Source organism: Oncorhynchus nerka, linkage group LG24, assembly GCF_034236695.1.
Source record: "Oncorhynchus nerka isolate Pitt River linkage group LG24, Oner_Uvic_2.0, whole genome shotgun sequence".
Lineage (NCBI taxonomy): Eukaryota > Metazoa > Chordata > Actinopteri > Salmoniformes > Salmonidae > Oncorhynchus > Oncorhynchus nerka.
In genome coordinates this window covers 45,148,893-45,171,233 of record NC_088419.1, presented here as the reverse complement: position 1 = coordinate 45,171,233, position 22,341 = coordinate 45,148,893, and the positions used below count along the sequence as shown (strand labels likewise).

Here is a 22,341-nt window from a genome sequence, read left to right as displayed (position 1 = left end):
GGCAAAGAGCTTCCTAGGGTTAGAGGCAAATGCTTGGAATTTAGAGTGGTAGAAAGTGGCTTTAGCAGCAGAGACAGAAAATGTAGAGAGGAGGGAGTGAAAGGATGCCAGGTCCGCAGGGAGGCGAGTTTTCCTCCATTTCCGCTCGGCTGCCCGGGGCCCTGTTCTGTGAGCTCGCAATGAGTCGTCGAGCCACGGAGCGGGAGGGGAGGACCGAGCCGGCCTGGAGGATAGGGGACATAGAGAGTCAAAGGATGCAGAAAGGGAGGAGAGGAGGGTTGAGGAGGCAGAATCAGGAGATAGGTTGGAGAAGGTTTGAGCAGAGGGAAGAGATGATAGGATGGAAGAGGAGAGAGTAGCGGGGGAGAGAGAGCGAAGGTTGGGACGGCGCGATACCATCCGAGTAGGGGCAGTGTGGGAAGTGTTGGATGAGAGCGAGAGGGAAAAGGATACAAGGTAGTGGTCGGAGACTTGGAGGAGTTGCAATGAGGTTAGTGGAAGAACAGCATCTAGTAAAGATGAGGTCGAGCGTATTGCCTGCCTTGTGAGTAGGGGGAAGGTGAGAGGGTGAGGTCAAAAGAGGAGAGGAGTGGAAAGAAGGAGGCAGAGAGGAATGAGTCAAAGGTAGACGTGGGGAGGTTAAAGTCGCCCAGAACTGTGAGAGGTGAGCCGTCCTCAGGAAAGGAGCTTATCAAGGCATCAAGCTCATTGATGAACTCTCAGAGGGAACCTGGAGGGCGATAAATGATAAGGATGTTAAGCTTGAAAGGGCTGGTAACTGTGACAGCATGGAATTCAAAGGAGGCGATAGACAGATGGGTAAGGGGAGAAAGAGAATGACCACTTGGGAGAGATGAGGATCCCGGTGCCACCACCCCGCTGACCAGAAGCTCTCGGGGTGTGCGAGAACACGTGGGCGGACGAAGAGAGAGCAGTAGGAGTAGCGGTGTTATCTGTGGTGATCCATGTTTCCGTCAGTGCCAAGAAGTCGAGGGACTGGAGGGAGCATAGGCTGAGATGAACTCTGCCTTGTTGGCCGCAGATCGGCAGTTCCAGAGGCTACCGGAGACCTGGAACTCCACGTGGGTCGTGCGCGCTGGGACCACCAGATTAGGGTGGCGCGTGACCACGCGGTGTGGAGCGTTTGTATGGTCTGTGCAGAGAGGAGAGAACAGGGATAGACAGACACATAGTTGACAGGCTACAGACGAGGCTACGCTAATGCAAAGGAGATTGGAATGACAAGTGGACTACACTTGTCTCGAATGTTCAGAAAGTTAAGCTTACGTAGCAAGAATCTTATTGACTAAAATGATTAAAATGATACAGTACTGCTGAAGTAGGCTAGCTGGCAGTGGCTGCGTTGTTGACACTACACTAATCAAGTTGTTCCGTTGAGTGTGATAGTTTCTACAGTGCTGCTATTCGGGGGCTAGCTGGCTAGCTAGCAGTGTTGATTACGTTACGTTGCGTTAAAAGAACGACAATAGCTGGCTAGCTAACCTAGAAAATCGCTCTAGACTACACAATTATCTTTGATACAAAGACGGCTATGTAGCTAGCTATGTAGCTAGCTACGATCAAACAAATCAAACCGTTGTACTGTAATGAAATGAAATGAAAATGTGATACTACCTGTGGAGCGAAGCGGAATGCGACCGGGTTGTTGAGTGAGGAAGTTCTATTCGGTAGACGTTGGCTAGCTGTTGGCTAGCTAGCAGTGTCTCCTACGTTAAGGACGACAAATAGCTGGCTAGCTAACCTCGGTAAATTAAGATAATCACTCTAAGACTACACACTCTAAACTACACAATTATCTTGGATACGAATACCGCAAAGACAACTATGTAGCTAGCTAACACTACACTAATCAGGTCATTCAGTTGAGTGTAATAGTTTTTACAGTGCTGCTATTCGGTAGACGGTGGACGTTAGCTAGCTGGCTAGCTGGCTAGCTGCTGGGCAGATAGCAGTGTAGACTACGTTAGGACGACGAAATACGATAATTACGCAATTATCTTTGATACAAAGACGGCTATGTAGCTAGCTAAGAAGAAATTGCTAAGATTAGACAAATCAAACCGTTGTACTATAGTACCATACACACGTGCTCCTCTTACTCAGCTACCTGGAAGACCCATCATTAGAGTTAACCAGAACAAAACACAACACAATAGGCTAGAGAACGGAGCAACAAAGCAGAGAAAAGAACTGAACTGGAAACATTTTTTAAAATTTGTATTCATTTGAATAGCGTCCTCAGAGTGAAAAGCGTCCTCAGAGTCAAAGCCAGAGAGCCAAAGAGGTGGTGGGAAGAATTTGTGTGCCTGTGTGTGTGTGTGTGTGTCTGCCTCTGTGTGTGTTCGTCTGTGTGTCACCCACCTGATCATGGAGGGGGGTTTGATGTCTCCCAGAGGGTGCATTGGGGGCAGTGGTGGGGGGTCGTGGGGTCGCGTGTACATTCTGTCCCCAGGGCGGTTCAGCAGCTCGTTCATTTGACTGTAGGGCAGCGCTGCTAGGGAGAACGGCCCGTCCATCCCTTCCAAGTACATAGGAGCTCTGAGAGAGAGAGGGGGGAGAGTTAGAGTGGGACACACCCACTCCATATGCAAAGGAGCTCTGAGGGAGACACAAAAAGGGGGAGGGGGGGGTCACAAATGCTCCATATAGAGTAGCGTTGGGGTTTAACCTTTCTAGGGTTTAACCTTTCTAGGGTTTAACCTTTCCGCTAGCGGAACTCGACAACATTCCGCTGAAAAGGCAAAAATGCAAAATTCAACAATATTTTTATGAAATATGTAACTTTCACACAGCAATACAGCAAATGAAAGATAAACATCTTGTTAATGTCACGCCCTGACCTTAGTTATCTTTGTTTTCTTTATTATTTTGGTTAGGTCAGGGTGTGACGAGGGTGATATGTGTTTTTGCCTGTCTAGGGTTTTTATGTCTATGATTGCCTAGATTGGTTCTCAATCAGAGCAGCTGTTTATCGTTGTCTCTGATTGGGGACCATATTTAGGTAGCCATATTCATTGGGTATTTTGTGGGTTATTGTCTGTGGTTAGTTGCATGTCAGCACTCGTTATATATAGCATCACATTCGTGTTGTTGTTTTGTATAGTTTGTTTAAGTGTTCTTCATTTTCATGAAAGAAGAATGTATTCATATCACGCTGCGCCTTTAATCTACCCATCGTGTCCGAATTCAAAAATGCTTTACAGCTAAAGCACAACATATGATTATGTTAGATCACCGCCAAGTTGAAAAAACACAGCCATTTTTCCAGCCAAAGATAGGTGTCACAAAAAGCAGAAATATAGATAAAATGAATCACTAACCTTTGATGATCTTCATCAGATGACACTCATAGGACATCATGTTACACCATACATGTATGTTTTGTTCGATAATGTGCATATTTATATCAACAAATTTCAGTTTACATTGGAGCCTTACGTGCAGTAATGTTTTGATTCCAAAACATCCGGTGATTTTGCATAAATACTCATAATAAACATTGATAAAATATACTAGTGTTATTCACAGAATTAAAGATAGACATCTCCTTAATGCAACCGCTGTGTCAGATTTCGAAAAAACTTTACGGAAAAAGCATAATCTGAGAACGGCGCTCACCACCCAAAACAGCCAGAGGAATATCCGCCATTTTGGAATTAGTTAGAAACAACGCCATAAATATTCACTTACCTTTGATGATCTTCAACAGAAGGCACTCCCAGGAATCCCAGTTCAACAATAAATGCCTGATTTGTTCCATAAAGTTCCATAATTTATGTCCAAATAGCCACTTGTTGTTAGCGTGTTCAGCCCAGTAATCCATCTTCATGAGGCGAGAGCATTTCATCCAGACAAAAACTCGAAATGTTCCGTTACAGTCCTTTAGAAACATGTCAAATGATGTATGGAATCAATCGTTAGGATGTTTTTAACATAAAACATCAATAATGTTCCAACGGATAATTAATTTGTCTTCAGAGAAGCTCTGGAACGAGAGGTAACTCTGTCGGGAGCGTGCGTCATGAGACCAAGGCTCTCTGCCAGACCACTGACTCAAAGAGGTCTCATGAGCCCCTCCTTTATAGTAGAATCCGAATTCAAGTTTCAAAAGATAGTTGACATCTAGTGGAAGCCCTAGGAAGTACAACCTCATCCATATCTCAATGTGTATTCGGTAGGCCAAGATTTGAAAAACTACAAACCTCAGATGTCCCACTTCCTGGTTGGATTTTTCTCAGGTTTTCACCTGCCATTTGAGTTCTGTTATACTCACAGACATCATTCAAACAATATTAGAAACTTCTATCCAGAAACTTCTATCCAGTGTTTTCTATCCAATACTAATAATAATATGCATATATTAGCATCTGGAACGGAGTAGGAGGCAGTTCACTCTGGGCACGCTATTAATCCAAAAGTGACAATGCTCCATGTACGAAGATACAAGGAAGCGCACATGCACACTCACCCAGACCTGTCGTGGTAGTTGGCAGAGCCGTTGGCCTCTCTTTCTTTCAAGGCCTCCTCAGAGTCGTCCTCAGCTAGCTCCGCCCCCAGCGCCAGTTTCTGCCACTCCTTCTTCCGGTCGTGAGGAGCCCGGGGTACTTTCTCAGTCTCCAGAGTACTGTTGTTTCCCCTTACCTAGAGGAGAGACGATGGAGGACGAGAAGGAAGAGAGGACAGACACGGGAGAGAGAGAAATTAGAGTTTTAATCTGCACAGAACTATTAGACAGAAACACAGAACTTTCCTACACCCCTCATGTCTGCTCTGATCACAAGTAGGGGGAATAAATATCTGTTAATTTGACAAAGAGAGCGAGAAAGAGGTGAGTTGAAAGACAGGAGGCAACAGAGAGAAAAGAGATTGAATAGAGAGAGAGTGCATACATTTCTGTGCCCATAACTAAAAACTAAACATCCATCATCTAGGCGGCGCGCACACACAAGCAAATATTATTTTGCCTCTTGGTTTTGCACAGCTGCTGTTGTCATAGCGAATCCTCTCATTTTCATTGGAGACTAAGCAATATGGCATATTTACATAAAAACTGAGTAGGATGCTCATTCTACACATACAGTCCATTCGGAAAGTATTCAGACCCCTTCCCTTTTTCCACATTTTGTTACATTACAGCCTTACACTAAAATGTATTACAATTTTAAAAATGATCACAATCCACACAGCATCCCATAATGACAAAGAAAAAAATGTTTTTTAGAAATGTTTGCAAATGTATTAAAAATAAACAACAGACATGCATTATTAATATAAGCATTTGCTATGAGACTTGAAATTGAGCTCAGGTGCATCCTGTTTCCATTGTTCATCCTTGAGATGCTTCTACAACTTGATTGGAGTCCACCTGTGGTAAATTCAATTGATTGGACATGATTTGGAAAGGCACACACCTGTCCCACAGTTGACAGTGCATGTCAGAGCAAAAACCAAGTCATGAGGTCGAAGGAATTGTCTGTAGAGCTCCAAGAGAGGATTTTGTTGAGGCACAGATATGGGGAAGGGTACCAAAAAATGTCTGAAGCATTGAAGGTCCCCAAGAACACAGTGGCCTCCATCATTCTTAAATGGAAGAAGTTTGGAACCACCAAGACTCTTCCTAGAGCTGGATGCCTGGCCAAACTGAGCAATCGGGGGAGAAAGGCCGTGGTCAGGGAGGTGACCAAGAACCCAATGGTCACTCTGACAGATCTCCAGAGGAACCTCTGTGGAGATGGTAGAACTTTCCAGAAGGACAACCTTCTCTGCAGTACTCCACCAATCAAATCACATTTTATTGGTCATATGCACATATTTAGCAGATGTTATTGCGGGTGTAGCGAAATGCTTGTGTTCCTAGCTTCTACAGTGCAGTAGTATCTAACAATTCACGAAAATACACACTAATCTAAAAGTAAAATAATGGAATTAAGAAATATATAAATATTAGGACGAGCAATATCAGACTTGGCATTGACTAAAATACATTAGAACAGAATACAGTATATACATATGAAATGACTAAAGCAGTATGTAAACATTATTAAAGTGACTAGTTTTCTATTATTAAAGTGACTGTGATTCCATGTCTATCTATATAGGGCAGTAGCCTCTAAGGTGCAGGGTGGAGTAACCGGGTGGTAGCCGGCTAGTGATGGCTATTTAAGTCTGATGTCCTTGAGATAGAAGCTGTTTTTCATTCTCTCTGTCCCAGCTTTGATACACCTGTACTGACCTCGCCTTCTGGATGGTAGCGGGGTGAACATGCCGTGACATCGGGTGCTGTAGGTGTCCTGGATGCCCCCCTGTGATGCGTTGGGCTGACCGCACCACTAGGGCTGTGGCAGTCATGAAATTCCACCAGCCGGTGATTGTCAAGCAAATAACTGACAGTCTCACGGTAATTGACCGTTAATTAACATAAACACATTTCCTGGCTTCCACATGTTGCCTACAAGCCGCTGATGCAGATCTTTGGAACATCTACATTTTAAAAAGTCAAATAAATCCATGTAATATAGCCTACACCTTCACAATAAATACATTTTTACATAGATATTCCTCTTGTACAGATGGGATAGGGAGGTGTGCAGTGCGATTGCATCGTCTGTGGATCTATTGGGGCGGTATGCAAATAGAAGTGGGTCTAGGGTGTCAGGTAAGGTAGAGGATATATGATCCTTATTACCTGGCCTCTCAAAGCACTTCATGATGATGGAAGTGAGTGCAACGGGGTGATAGTAATTTAGTTCAGTTACCTTTGCTTTCTTGGGTACATGAACAATGGTGGACAGTAAGTGGGGACTGCAGACTGGGATAGGGAGAGAATGTATACATCCGTAAACACTCCAGCCAGCTGGAGACCTTTATGGTAGAGTGGCCAGACAGAAGTCACTCCTCAGTAAAAGGCACATGACAGCCCCCATGAGAAACAAGATGCTCTGGTCTGATGAAATCTAGATTTAACTATTTGGCCTGAATGCCAAGCATCACGTCTGGAGAAAACCTGGCACCATCCCTATAGTTACGCAAGGTGGTGGCAGCATCATGCGGTGGGGATTTCTTTCAGCAGCAGGGATTGGGGGACAAGTCAGGAACAAGGGAAAGATGAATGGAGCAAAGTACATAGAGATCCTTGATGAAAATCTGCTCCAGAGTGCTCAGGACCTCAGACTTGGAAAAGGTTCACCTTTCAACAGAACAAAAACTCTAAAGCACACAGCCAAGACAATGCAGGAGTGGCTTCGGGAAAAGTCTCTGAAGTCCAGCCAGAGCCCAGACTTGAACCCCATCGAACATCTCTGGAGAGACCTGAGAGCTTAGGGGATCTACAGAGAAGGGATAAACTCCCCAAATACAGGTGTGCCAAGCTTGTAGCGTCATACCCAAGAAGACTTGAGGCAGTAATCGCTGTCAAAGGTTCTTCAACAAAGTACTGAGTAAAGGGTCTAAATACTTATGTAAATATGATAATTCCGTTTTTTAAAATATATTTGCAAAAATGTCTAAAAACCTGTTTTTGCTTTGTCATTATGGGGTATTGTGTTTAGATTGATGAGAGAAAAAATATTACATCAATTTTAGAATAAGGCTGTAACGTAACAATATGTGGAAAATTCAAGGGGTCTGAATACTTTCTGAATGCACTGTATATTGTTGGAATCGGCTAAACTTTGAACATTGAGATATTAAATAAATGATAGAGAAGAAGCCTAGTGAAAGAGGCTAGGAGTGAAAGAGACTAGGTTTTAATGTCAGAAGTTAATGGTTCTCTGTAGGAAGACAGATAGCTGGCTGGAAGGGAGGAGAGCAACATGTTGAGATAGGGGAGACTGAAGGACATCTGTGGATTAGGTGAAGGAGGGGTTGAAGTCAGGAGGTGAGGTCAGATCCCTTAAGGGAGTAATCAGGGTTTAGTATCTGTTTACCCTCTTCCTGTAGAACCATAAGATGTAAGGATTGGAGAGAATGAGTGTCTTAAGTGGGACGTATATAACTGTGATGGTGAGAAATTTTGCTGTCTGAATTACAGCTGTACAGAACCTTTGGGCAGAATTCAACTTGGTTAAAGCTTCTCTAGTGTCCGTGAGTTATTTACTCTGAAAAATAAGAACCTAACAATGTAAACAGGACACACAAAGGTGGCACACACAACAGAAGTCGAAGGCAGAACATAGAGCAGGTGAGACAGGAAAGCTGTAGGACTGACTGACTGAATAGAACAAGACTATGCTGACATTTACGTTACAGGGCTTGTTACATTTACAGTACCACACAAAACATGGTGTCTATTATACACCAAAGTAAAAAAAAAAGAGATAAGATCCAAATAAGTCAATAACATGTTACTGTACTTTAGTCATTTGTGCTTTTGTTTTGCCCAAATACACTACATATTCCCTAGTTCCCATATCTAGAGCACTGCAAACGTGACATTTGGTCTTTATAATGCATTATAACACTTCTAATTGTTGTCCTAGGGATTATGAGCTGCCAACACTTCACACACTGATACTGGAAGACACACTGTTTGTAATGAGACCACATACCTGCCCTGGGAGGTCTAAGTACCTATAGACCTGATCATACATGCCGGGGTCCTGCAACTACAAGAACAGAACGTCAAGAAAAGCACCAGGGAGCATGAATTAACACCACACAATGCAATAGAACGTAATACCGCTGGCTGCTGAGAGTGGCAAACATAGGAAAGCAGCAGCAGGGCATTGGAACAGATGAGGAAGCAAAACTCTGTTAAACACAAAATGACATGACACAGCTGGACTCAATGGCAGCGCAGTCAGACACAGCAATAGAGCGCAAATCATACAATTTAACATAGTGCACGTGCCACTTACAAACCAAATGACAGAGTGGACTAGAGAGCACTCACTTACACACACACACACACACACACACACACACACACACACACACACACAGTGCCAAACAAACTCAAAGATAACAGCTGTTCAGCCATACAAAAACAATGAAGAGACAGTACAAGACAAGAATTCAAAATAAAATAGCCTATTTGAACACACAAAAAGCACAAAGCAAGCACCCCGTGCACATCAGTGCAGCATGACACAACGCACACTAACACAACATGACAAAGTTGCTTAGCAATTAGCACAACATGGTTAGCATCAGAAGGAAGCACAAGGCAAGCAGCAAAAGAACAAGAGAGTCATCATTCATAGAAACACTTGGCTAGCTTACCATCAACAACATCCTACACAAAGACAGTTGGTGTTTCTACTCTGTTGCTATGCAGCAGAAATCTCAACAATGTGGTCAAACACTTTAGTTAAGCAACGTATCTGTCTCAAATCAATATGCTAATTAGGCACATTTGTTTTTAGATTTTTTTATGCAACCTTGCTTAAACATTCTACACACAGCATAATGAGACACTGATGATGCACTAAGGTATAACAAATGTTTGAAATAACAGTTGTTGTGAGACATTTATTTGGACAAATGTGCAGTAAAATATCTGGAGTCTTGAGACTTAGCAGGTGGGGGTCACATCGCTGGACTGGATTGTATGTGACCACTTGTACTGTAGCATTAATACACCTGCATTGCTTGCTGTTTGGGGTTTTAGGCTGGGTTTCTGTACAGCACTTTGAGATATCAGCTGATGTACGAAGGGCTATATAAATACATTTGATTTGATTTGATTAAAAACACATGCACACATGAAAAATAGCTTGATCGATGGATGTAACTCATGCAGATAACTGATTTTGTTATACTGAACGAAAATATAAACGCAACAATTTCAAAGATTTTACTGAGATACAGTTCATATAAGGAAATCAGTCAATTGAAATACACTCATTAGGCCCTAATCTATGGATTTCACATTCCTGGGCAGGGGTGTAGCCATGTGTGGGCCTTGGAGGGCATAGGCCCACCCAATGGGGAGCCAGGCACTGCCAATCAGAATAACCCCCCACAAAAAGTATCTATTACAGACAGAAATACTCCTCAGCACAAATACTGCCATATTCTCTCAAACAACGTTGGAGGTAAGCTTATGGTAGAGAAATGAACATTCAATTATCTGGCAACAGCTCTGGTGGATATTCTAGCTGGTCAGCATACCAATTGCACGCTCCCTCAAAACATGAGACATCTGTGGCATTGTGTTGTGTGACAAAACTGCACATTAGTCCCCAGCACAATTTCCCCTAGTGTAATGATCATGCTGTTTATTCAGCTTCTTGATATGCCACACCTGTCAGGTGGATGGATTATCTTGGAAAAGGAGAAATGCTCACTAACAGGGATGGAAATGTGCACAACATTTGAGAGAAATAAGCTTTTTGCAAGTAAGGAACATTTCTGGGATTTTTATTTCAGCTTATGAAACATGGGACCAACACTTTACATGTAGCGTTTATAGTTTTGTTCAGTGTAGTTTGTTTCTGTGACACATGCTCATTTGTATGAGTGATCAGGTGGGCGTGTGACACAACGGTGGGTTGTGATTTGACGTGACATGGATTGGGACGGTGTCAGCCTCGGTTTGTTTAACTAATTGCAGTTGACCCCGCCCCCACCCTGTCGTGCCCAGACTAGTCAGTAGTCACACAGCAGAGAGAAGGAAACATAATGAATCTTAAAAGTAATGCACATTGATTAGCCACGATTAATCAGAGGCCATTACGCTGATGGAGAGGGGCACACACTCGTACACACACCAGAGAAGATGAAGTGAGAACCCCCTGTTTATTGTTCTCTCAAGCCTTTCCTTAAGCAGTTATTGGTTATGAGTATGTGGGTCACTGGGGGTGTGTACTACAGGTGTCTTTACTAGGGATGCACGATATATCGGTGAACATATCGGAATCGGTCAATATTAGCTAAAAATGGCAACATCGGTTTCGGCCTGATGTCTAATTTAATGCCGATATTAAAATCCGATGTCAAAGCTACCGTGCATACCTATATAACGTAGGTACATGAGGTAATGACGCAGCGTAAAATGTGCTACACGTGCAACACAGCATTCCTAATCTAGCCCACAATGTCTGCTGTGTGGATCGAGCAGTCAACAAGTCGAGCAGTCATTTAAAAGAGTATGGTAATTTCAGAGAGACAACTCAAATCCATTAATTAAAGCCAAGATAATGGAATTAATTGCCCTTGACAATCAACTGTTCTCTGTCGTGGGTGATGTTGGCTTTCACCGACTGGTCGAGCACCGGTACACATTACCAAGTGCGCTATTTTTCTGATGTTGCCCTACTGGAGTTACACAGTAATAGCGTCACTGCTATTAGCTTCACGACATACATACTATGGAAAGCCGTTTGGGTCTTTGTGTGTCAAAAAAAGATACAGTAGCGCTGTCAAAAATAAACAAGCAAACACTGGCCACGAACGATGTGTTTACAATACCACGTTGGTAATAAAGGGCTAGGGTTAGACCGCAACTTCTGGCGTAGCTAGGTTTAGCTTGGTACCTAGCTAGCACAACTACAACCAGCCTAAAAACAATGACCAGTAGAGACTGCAGTCATTTTCATTATTCTTAGCAATGATTTAGGAATCCTTGTGAGTAAGTATTAGTTAGGTTGCCACTAATTGTTCACCTATTAAAATGTAACTTCAGTTCATGAAAATAAATAGCTAGCCAGCTACTTAACCCTGTTGCCCAAAGCTAATGTTATAAGCAGCCAGATAGCTTCATCCGGCTAGTGAGGCTCGACCGGACCGGGTTATGTGTTGTAAAGCTAGCCACAATAATTGTGGAATTTGGGGTTTGCCTTCAAAATAAAAGTATGTCATTGACAGTGATGCAAATTAATACAAATAGTATAATTTTATTTTGAAGGCTAACCACAAAGTCCACTATTGTGGCTAATCCTTATTGTGGCTAGCTTCACATAGATGGGTCCGACCACCATTAATCAAATAAGAAATGTCTTATAAATTAGGGTTATTTCAGATGATTACACACTGAACTAGATTATGTACTACGTGGAAGAAATAGTAAGTGAAAGTATAGCTTTTGATGTTTTACAGGTCATACTAGGTACATTGTACAAAATACCTACTTGTAAAGTACAGTGAGAAATATGTGATTAAGTCCAAGCTCAGACATCAGATCACAACAATCCTGGCAGTTAGTGGAAACCCAAAACCCAAAGAGTGGAGGGAGGAGGTCTGTGTTAGTGGGTACCACACAGTGGTCACGGGTGCGGGAAGAGGGTGGCAGGTTTACTCAAAAGGTTACAATCACTGTGAAAAAAGCAGAATCCCACTAGTGTCCAGTCAGTGATCGTCTCAGATGCACCTTGTAGTTGGAGAAGTGATTAGCAAAGGGTTTCCAGGTAAGTAGCAGGGGTTTGAAGCAGAGTTAGTGGGGGTCCAGTGCACTGCTTTGAGGCAGGGCAAACCCAAAAGGAGGGGGGTTAGATAGGGGCAGCAGGCTAACCCGAGGGTCTCAGGACGGGGTCTGAGGGGCGGGGCAGTCTTACCTCTGGGGGGGAAAGGAGGGGAGGGGGTTCAGAGGGGACTCTGATAAGGCCCTCCGGCCACACATGAAAAGGCAATTCCATCTGCACAGAGTCAGAGACAACAGAGACCGAGGAGAGGACGAAGGGAAAGAGAGAGGGAGGTAGGAAAGAGAGGGATACTAGCTAAGGCATTAGAGGTTTCAGGAATCTAGATATATTCATAAGAATACATAAGCAGATACATATATTTCCCTATGTCAAATATAACTATCCTACTAGCTCCAGAAACAACACACACAGCTATGTAGCCTATCTGTATGTGTTTGACAGACAGTGTATCAGGCAGTGATGTGTGAATTAGCTGTGGTCATGGCTGCTTATTGACAGTCTGTCCTTCCATCTTACTGCAACTGCTGCTCTTTCAATATCTGGCCAGCTCGGCACGGCAGAACAATGTAGGGTTGCTATGGCAACCCCCGGGAGGGGTAGGAGCATGGGGTGGGGAACCTAAACAGTAACATTGTGTTTGAGTGCGGTAATGGACAGTTCCCTGATCTCCTCAAAGATGTTCTAGAGATGCTTGTACACTCTCTCTCTCTGTTCTATATATCACACGCAAGCACGCACGCACGCGCGCACACACACACACACACACACACACACACACACACACACACACACACACACACACACACACACACACACACACACACACACACACACACACACACACACACACACACACACACACACACCTGCCTGAGAGGCATATTCAGCTGATCTAACTGCATTCAATGACCTCAGCAAGCGAGCGCAAGTCTTACAATGAGTCACGGACACGGTCACACACACTCAACCTGACGACACCCTTATCACTGTGTTTCTCACTCGCTCTCCCCTCTTTCACTCTTTTTCTCTCTCTATCTCTCTCTCCTTAAGGAAGCTCTAATATGTTCATGCCAGAATCCTAGTCTTCACTTATCTCACTATCCTGTAGTTGTATGGCTGTATGTCATGATGTGTCTGAACCCAAAGTGTGTGTGTGTGTAAAGTCCAGTAATCCTCCCTCCCTGGGCTCAGTGGGCTGCCATCCTAGCACTTTGTACGTGGTCTGTACTCTATACTGTAATGGCTGCCAGTGTATTGTGGTGCAGCGAAAATAGTGCCTCATAACTCCACTGGCCTTTTCTGAGACTGGTATCTGGCCTCAACTCCCCCCCATCCCAACTCAAATACTCTGTTTACACCAAATAAGGCCTATTAAATACTGTATCTATCTATATATTGTTCTGTGAGCTATTTTTGTATACAATTTATGTATTTCCAGTCTTTCTCTAAATACATAGTGGTGTGACTGTTACTGTCCCCTGTTCTCTGACTGTGAGTCTTGTGACTGAACCCTTCATCACCACCACAAAAACCCAAACCTCAACTTTTATATCCCCAAACATCTCTGGCAGGGTTCCCTCATTGGTTGGTTGTGCATGAAAATCTAACCATGTTGGGCTCCGATTGGATGGTTATGGTGAAGAGAGGGCTATGGCCCGCCACTCAAGCATGTAGACACAAGCTGGTGCTGAGTAGCGTCGTAGGGAGCCCCTGGGGCTATGGGCGGGAGACCCCCTTCAGTGTGTGTGTGTGTGTGTGTGTGTGTGTGTGTGTGTGTGTGTGTGTAAATCTCACTGAGTATACACAATTTTCTCGCTAATGGGAGCATTTGTGTGTACAGTATGGGTGTGTGTGTCTATGAGGGACCCCACATGAGAGCAATTGTGTGTACAGTATGTGGGTGTATGCATATGTGTGTGTATACAGTTTGAGTGTGTGTCTCTCTCAGGACAAACATAAGCTCCCCCATGAGGTGTGGGGGCAGAGAGAGGGCAGATGCAAACATTAATTAGAGTAAAAAACTAGACAACAGAGAACCACTGTGTATCCTTCCCTCCCTAATAATACAGGCAATTCTGATCCGAGAACAGTTCCAATATTGGGCTCATAATGGCTGAGATTAAACCTGTAATAGGGAGAGCTGATCTGAAATTAGTTAGGGTCCAAAAGCTACTTAGTGACACAGCACCTCAGCTAAGGATCAATGTGCAAACAACACCACGCTGAATCCTACTATAAGAAGACAGGATGCTGGTGATGGCCCGGCCCACTGGCCGTTCCTTACCTTCTGTTTCCTCTTCTCTTTCCTTTTGTCCTCCGTGTCCTGCAGCATCTTCTCTCTCCACAGGTCAAAGAAGTAGGAGGGGTTTGTGTAGAACTTCAGCCCCTCCTTACCATCATCCCTGTAGGAGCAGTATGAAACCAGAGTTAACCCTAGACACTGATTTGAGGTCAGTCTTGCTGATCCTAGATCTGCTACTCAGAGCGTTGCAAACCAAAGATGGCGGATGAGGGTCAAATTTGACCTCTCTCTTTTTATCTTTTCATTTGTCTTTTTATTTCACCCTATCTTCACCCTTAACCAGGAATAATCCAACTAGAAGGAGGAAATTATCACTTCAAAAAAACACACACATATACCCTGCCACCCTCATGCACACATTTGTCCATCATATCATATCATATCAACATGGGAATTCGATGTGCCCAAGAAGCACAAATAGCCACATTGACTCTCTCTCCTTCTCTTACACATTCTAGTTGGTCACACCACCAAAAGGTGCTGAACTAATTTCCATATATTCTACCATAACATCATAATTGTTTCTCCATTAACCCCCTGAGCCACCTACAGAGTTTAGAGGGTTACATAACCCATAATGCACCTATTATTCCTAGCTACCATGGATTGTTCGGTGACGAAAGGGAATGATTGTGAGAGAGGGGTAACAAGAGGAAGAGGAAACATGAAAAGAAAGAACATCAAAAGGAGATGAGGACGTTTAATGATATGCAACAACATGGGGAAGGATGTCAGGAGTGTGTGACAGAGTGGTAGGGTGTGTGTGTTTGAGTGTGTAAGTATATTATGTGTATCGTGTGTGTGTGTGTGTGTGTGTGTGTGTGTGTGTGTGTGTGTGTGTGTGTGTGTGTGTGTGTGAGAGAGAGAAATGCTTTTCCGACTGAGTACTATGCGTGTTTATATTGTGTGTGTGTTTGACAGGGCAGCAGCAGCTGGATCTGAAGAATAACAGCCTGAGGTGAAGCAGACAGCCCCCTGGTGAGAAGTTCAGGAGCGAAAGAAAAATAAAATAAGAAAGAGGGGGCATGGAAGGAAAGAGAGGACAGAAACTCAAAAAGTGGTCCAGAAGTCCTTCAGAAGTTGTCAGAGTCAGAAGTACTGAGACACAGAGGGGTCAGAGAGCGTGCTGAGTAGAGATGTCTGTCTGTATGCAGTCCCATAGCGACAGGTAGTCTAGTATTTAGAGCATTGAGCCAGTAACCAAAAGGTTGCTGGATCAAATCCTGAGCTGACAAGGTAAAAATCTGTCATTCTGCCCCTGAACAAGGCAAGAATTTGATCTTAACTGACTTGCCTAGTTAAATCAAAAATAAAAATAGCGATATCTACAGCTGCTTCTCAGCATAGACTAGTTCAACAGCCGACATCTATCCTAGAGAAGACAGACACTGAGCCGTACAGCTATTAAACCCACACTATTAAACTGAGAACCCAGACAAATAAAATGCCCCGGACCATTTGCTGTGGTTTCATTATGGATTATTTATCTCCAGCTGGCTCTCTGAATTTAATTCAATTTAATGGGCTTTAATGGCATGGGAAACATATGTTTATACTTCAAAGCAAGTCAAATAGATAATTAACAAAAGTGAAATAAACAATACATAATTAACAGTAAACATTGCACTCACAAAAGTTCCAAAATAATAAAGACAGTTCAAATGTCATATTATGTCTATATACAGTGTTGTAATGATTAATAAATAGTTAAAGTACAAAAGGGAAAATAAATTTACATTTACATTTAAGTCATTTAGCAGACGCTCTTATCCAGAGCGACTTACAAATTGGTGCGTTCACCTTAAGACATCCAGTGGAACAGCCACTTTACAATAGTGCATCTAAATCTTTTAAGGGGGGGGGGTGAGAAGGATTACTTTATCCTATCCTAGGTATTCCTGAAAGAGGTGGGGTTTCAGGTGTCTCCGGAAGGTGGTGATTGACTCCGCTGTCCTGGCGTCGTGAGGGAGTTTGTTCCACCATTGGGGGGCCAGAGCAGCGAACAGTTTTGACTGGGCTGCGCGGGAACTGTACTTCCTCAGTGGTAGGGAGGCGAGCAGGCCAGAGGTGGATGAACGCAGTGCCCTTGTTTGGGTGTAGGGCCTGATCAGAGCCTGGAGGTACTGAGGTGCCGTTCCCCTCACAGCTCCGTAGGCAAGCACCATGGTCTTGTAGCGGATGCGAGCTTCAACTGGAAGCCAGTGGAGAGAGCGGAGGAGCGGGGTGACGTGAGAGAACTTGGGAAGGTTGAACACCAGACGGGCTGCGGTGTAAATAAATAAATAAACCTAAATAGAGATTGTATTTACAATAGTGTTTGTTCTTTACTGGTTGCCCTTTTCTTGTGACAACAGGTCACAAATCTTGCTTCTGTGATTGCACACTGTGGTATTTCACCCAGTAGATATGTGAGTTTATCAAAATTGGATTCGTTTTTTCGAATTCTTTGTGGTTCCGTGTAATCTGAGGGAAATATGTATCTCTAATATGGTCATACATTTGGCAGGAGGAAGAGCAGCTCGGGGGCAGAACAATCTAACTTAATCTACTTTATGGAACTTTTTACAACAAACGACTCTTTCTAATACAATATTGTAACTTTCTATGTGAAAATGCAGAGAAATAAGCAACCAAAGGACAATAAATCCACATCGGAGGCCTACTCCCCACCAAACAACGAGACAGACATGGCGGAAGGCACAGGTAACAATGTGACACTTACAGAACTTAGTATTCTAAGGCTACTAGAATCATAAGGCTACTATTGCTGAACTGGACACCAAAATCGAGAGCACCATTTGAACGGTTGCTTCGCAGGGCCAGAGTATTGTGGACCTTGAGAAAGATTCTGAATTCAACGCTGGTAGGATCGACGAGTTAGAGAAGCTATGCACGTCCTTGCAGGATAGTGTGCAGATGCTTTCTGTAAAAGTGGTCGACCTCGAGGGCCGATCCAGACGTCATAACCTTTGCGTTGTTGGTCTGGCAGAGGGGGTGGAGGCTGGCTCTCGCCCCACCAACTTATTTGCCAAGCTATTGAGAGATGCAATGGGATCGGATGTTTTGGCTTCGGATCCCCAGCTGGACCGTGCACATCGCGCCCTTGTCCCAGTGCCTGGTCCGGCGCCAGCGTCCTCGCCCAGTAATCATCTGTTGTCACAGTTTCAAGACCAAGGATCTTATCCTGCGCGAGGCTCGGATGAGGGGTAACCTGTTACATAAAGGACACCCCTTTCCGTGTCTATGAGGATTATGCGCCCGACGTGGCAAAACATCACGCCGGCTGCAGAGATGTCATGACCAAACTCTATCTTCTCCCAGCCTTGCTCTTCCCTGCAAGACTCAGAATTACCCCTCCTTCCGGTGAAAAGATTTGTCTCTCCTCGGTTTTGGACGCAGAGAAGTTTATCCGGGAATATACACCAATCCCCCAGATGGGTTAGAGCACCTTGTCATTGTGTGTTAGGGTCTGCTCATGGACTCGAATCCATACTATACCAGAACGGGTGAAACCTTATTAAACTGTCTCAGCATGGGCTCCCGAACATGTAAGACGCTGAGCCGACCAATGGAGGGCGGTCAGAGCTCTTATTTAACGTTAATTTCACTTTCATTCCGACTAGACGACTGATCTGTCATTGGAGTTCAGAGATGTCTGTTTGGGTGGCCTTCCAGGTTTGATCATTAACACTTTCGGATGGATATACTTATATTCCCCCATTTTTGTTTTGTTTCTTTCTTTCTTTTTCAATTCGTACATTATTCTTATTACCATACCATTTATTTATTACTTGCAGGGGACTGGGGGTGATGGTTGGGCAGACGCAGATGAAGACGCAGACACCTGGATAGCAAGTTGGTGTTTTGTGCCGTTCTGCTTCTGTCATAGCCGTGGGCCGCTCTCCCGATTAGATTCCCACCAGCCTTCTGTGGTGCTTGTGTCTATGTGTAGGTGTGCATATATATAATTATTATTTGTACTTTATTATTATTATTATTATTAAAAATGTTCTCTTAGCATTTTATTATTATTTTGTATGTGTATATTTTAAGTGTAGGTATGTGTATGTGTGTGTGTATGTGTATTTGTGTATGTGTATGTATATGTACGTATTTGTATATGTCTATATATATATTTTTATGTGTGTGTATGTATATATATATATATGTACATATATGTGTGTGTGTATGTATGTAGGTGTATGTATGTATGTATGTATGTATGTATGTATGTATGTATGTATGTATGTATGTATGTATGTATGTATGTATGTATGTATGTATGTATGTATGTATGTGTGTGTGTGTATGTATATATGTGTGTGTGTGTATGTATATATGTATGTGTATGTATGTATATACGTATGTATGTATGTATGTGTGTGTGTGTATATGTGTGTGTATATATATATATATAAATATATATATGTATGTGTTTATGTGTATATATATGTATATGTAAATGTACTGCTGTCTATGTCGCTTGCTGATGGTTTATGTTTAGACCGGCATTGCATAGCAATATAGTCTTGTGATGCTATATCTTGCTTATCTCAGGGATTGACCCAAGATGACGCTTCAGTGCGCAATATGTTTAAGTTGCAACTTATTCTGTTTTGGTTTATATGATGCTAATTGAACACTTTATTCGCGGGAGCCTCATCAGTTCATATGTTAGTAGAAGTTCTAGGATAGTGAGAGGTGAAAGTATATTTGGGATTTTATTTTTGTTTTACCTCTTGTTCGAGGTCGTATCGTGCATTTTTGGCATCGGCCAGACAATGTGTTTATTATTTAGATTTTTCATTTTTTTTTTCTCTCCTATTTGTGTATGCCTGTTGAAGGTGGGTTTATGAGGGGGTAAGTGTGGGAAGTAAAGGTGCTTGCAGGGGGAGGGGTGGGTTGGATACTGCTCGGGTGTAGGTGCTACATATGCTGATCGTGATGGCTTGGTGCCCTTTCTTACCTTTTTATTGAGTTACATGTTATGCAGGCCACCATAGGAACTACAAACGAGAGGAGGGTTGGGGCTTAAATTCACTTCCTGGAACGTCAAGAGTGTCAAGAGTTTAAACAAACCAATTAAGAGAGGCAAGGTCCTAGCCCACTTGAAAGCACTCTCATCTGATAATATATTTTTGCAAGAATCCCATCTGAATAACAATTCTCATAGCAGACTTAAATGTAGGTGGGTGGGGCAAGTGTATCACTCTAACTTCTCGGCCAAAACGAGAGTCACAGCGATTCTGGTACGGAAAGTAATTCCCTTTCTACATAAAACCACTATTGCAGATAAAGAAGGTCGTTATGTGATCGTAATAGGAGAGATCCACTCTATTTCCGTAACTCTACTACATTTATATGGGCCAAACATTGATAACTTCTATTTTTTCCAAAAGAGTCCTTGCCCTGATTCTAGATTGGAGGGGACCTTAACTGTGTGCTAGACCAATATTTGGATAGATCCTCTACCCGGTGAACCCCTACCTCCTATTCAAGCGAATTCTTGAATACCTACATAAAAAATGCTAATTTATTTGATATATGGAGGATCTCTAACCCTACGGGTGGGGAATACTCCTTTTACTCTCATGTTCACAATGTTTATACTCAAATTGACTACTTTTTGGTTGATGTGAAATTACTCCCCTATACCTGTAATGTGAGGTATCATGATATTATAATCTCCGACCACAGTCCATTCACCTTCTCCTTGAGATTGGGTAACATTGTATCAAACAAGAGGGTCGGGTGGTTGAATCCTCAGCTCCTCACAGAACCAACATTCTGTGAACATCTTAAGACCAAATTACATTTTTCTTTGATACCAACGACAACACAGAGACTTCCCCGGCATTATTGTGGGAAACACTGAAGGCTTATGTTAGAGGCTGTATCATCTCCTTTCAGGCTACCAGGACTAGGCAAAACAGAGGAAAATTGGTAGAATTGGGGGGCAAATTACCTTACTGGATAGGGAGAATGCTAGCCATCCATCTATGGAGAAACATAAAAATAATTTACTCTTTAAAATTTGAATATAATCAGATTCTCTCAGCTAAAATTGCTAAATCTTTTCTCTATGCTAAGCAAAAATATTTTGAGTTTGGTGACAAACCACAAATTACTCGCCAGACAACTTCGAAAAAGTGTGAGTGACCAAATGGTTCACAAAGTTAAATCTGCATCTGGGAAATTACTCTCTTCCCCCAAAGACATCAATGACAGATTCTGTCAGTTTTATGAGACTCTATGTACATCTAAAGCGAATCGTAACCCCTTAATTATGCAAAACTTTTTGGAGGACTGTAAAATCTTCCTGAATAAGGAAATGTCTCTTGAAGATATTCGAGAAACAATTAAATATCTAAAGAGTGGCAAGACACCGGGCCCATATGGATACCCTGGTGAATTCTATAAAACATTCAGCAACATGCTCTCTCCCTACCTGCACAAAATGTTGGTTCAGGCCAATGATGTGGGAGCTCTCCCACCTACTTTGGATGAGGCGTTCATTACAGTTATACATAAGAAGGGTAAAGATCCGGAAGAGGTAGGGTCATACAGATCAATATCTCTCCTTAATACAGACCAAAAGATTTTAGCAAAAATTCTGGCTAACAGGCTTAGCACTTTAATTGGAAAATTGATCCATTCGGACCAGACCGGCTTTATCCCTAACAGAAACTCATTCTTCAATCTCAGTCGCCTCTTCAACATGATGTATTCTCAGAGGTTACCTAACGTGGACCTTGCCGTTATATCTCTTGATGCCGAAAAGGCCTTTGACCATGTTGAGTGGTCCTATCTATTCAAGGTCCTACAGGAATGTAATATTGGAGATGGGTTCATGAATTGGATCCAGCTTTTATATAGGAACCCCTGTGCAATAATATTCACTAACCAATCATTGTCGCCCCAATTTAACCTTTATAGAGGGACAAGGCAGGGTTGTGCGCTGTCACCTATGCTCTTCGCCTAATTATTGAACCTCTCACTCAGGCGATCAGATCTCATGCAGCAATACATGGCTATAATACTAAAGATACTGTAAATAAGATTTCCCTATACGGAGATGACATTCTCCTCTATGTAACAGAACCTCAAGCTAGTATTCCAGCTATTCTTGATGTGGTTAATTTGTTTGGTACCTTCTCAGGATGCAGAATAAATTGGAACAAGAGTGAATTAATGCCCATACGGTTGCAAAACACCTCTTGGCTAGAACATCTTCCAGTTAAATTATCTTCAGAAAAATGTACCTACCTAGGAATTGTAGTTACCAAACAATACTCCTCACTATTTAAAGAGAATTTATTTCCCATCTCTGATGCAAAAACTCAAGGCAAACACACAATTTTGGAGAACTCTCCCAATTTCTCTGCTCGGAAGAATTAATGCAATTTAAATGGTCTTCCTCCCACAACTGCTCTACCTATACCAGAACATCCCAGTATTCATACTTAATCCTTTCATAAACAACTGGATTCAATTATCAATCCTTTCATCTGGGATTATAAAACACACAGGATAGGTAAAAAAAAAACACCTCTGTAAATACAAGATCCTTCACTATTGTCGCTGTGATTTTGTCGCCTATCAATCTGGAGATGTCACTTTATCGTAACAATCCTATTATACATAGCACAGTCCAAATCT

At 42.8% G+C, this 22,341-nt stretch overlaps 1 protein-coding gene across 1 annotated transcript in view; it reads right to left on the bottom strand.

Moving 5' to 3' along the window:
• The window catches only part of LOC115108040 (actin-binding protein WASF1), a 149,585-nt gene that overhangs the window by 9,340 nt on the left and 117,904 nt on the right, over positions 1 to 22,341 (bottom strand). The window contains 4 exon segments of the mRNA XM_029631928.2: positions 2,383 to 2,559; positions 4,490 to 4,662; positions 8,568 to 8,624; positions 14,665 to 14,782. Of these exon segments, the coding sequence (XP_029487788.2) occupies positions 2,383 to 2,559; positions 4,490 to 4,662; positions 8,568 to 8,624; positions 14,665 to 14,782 (525 nt within the window).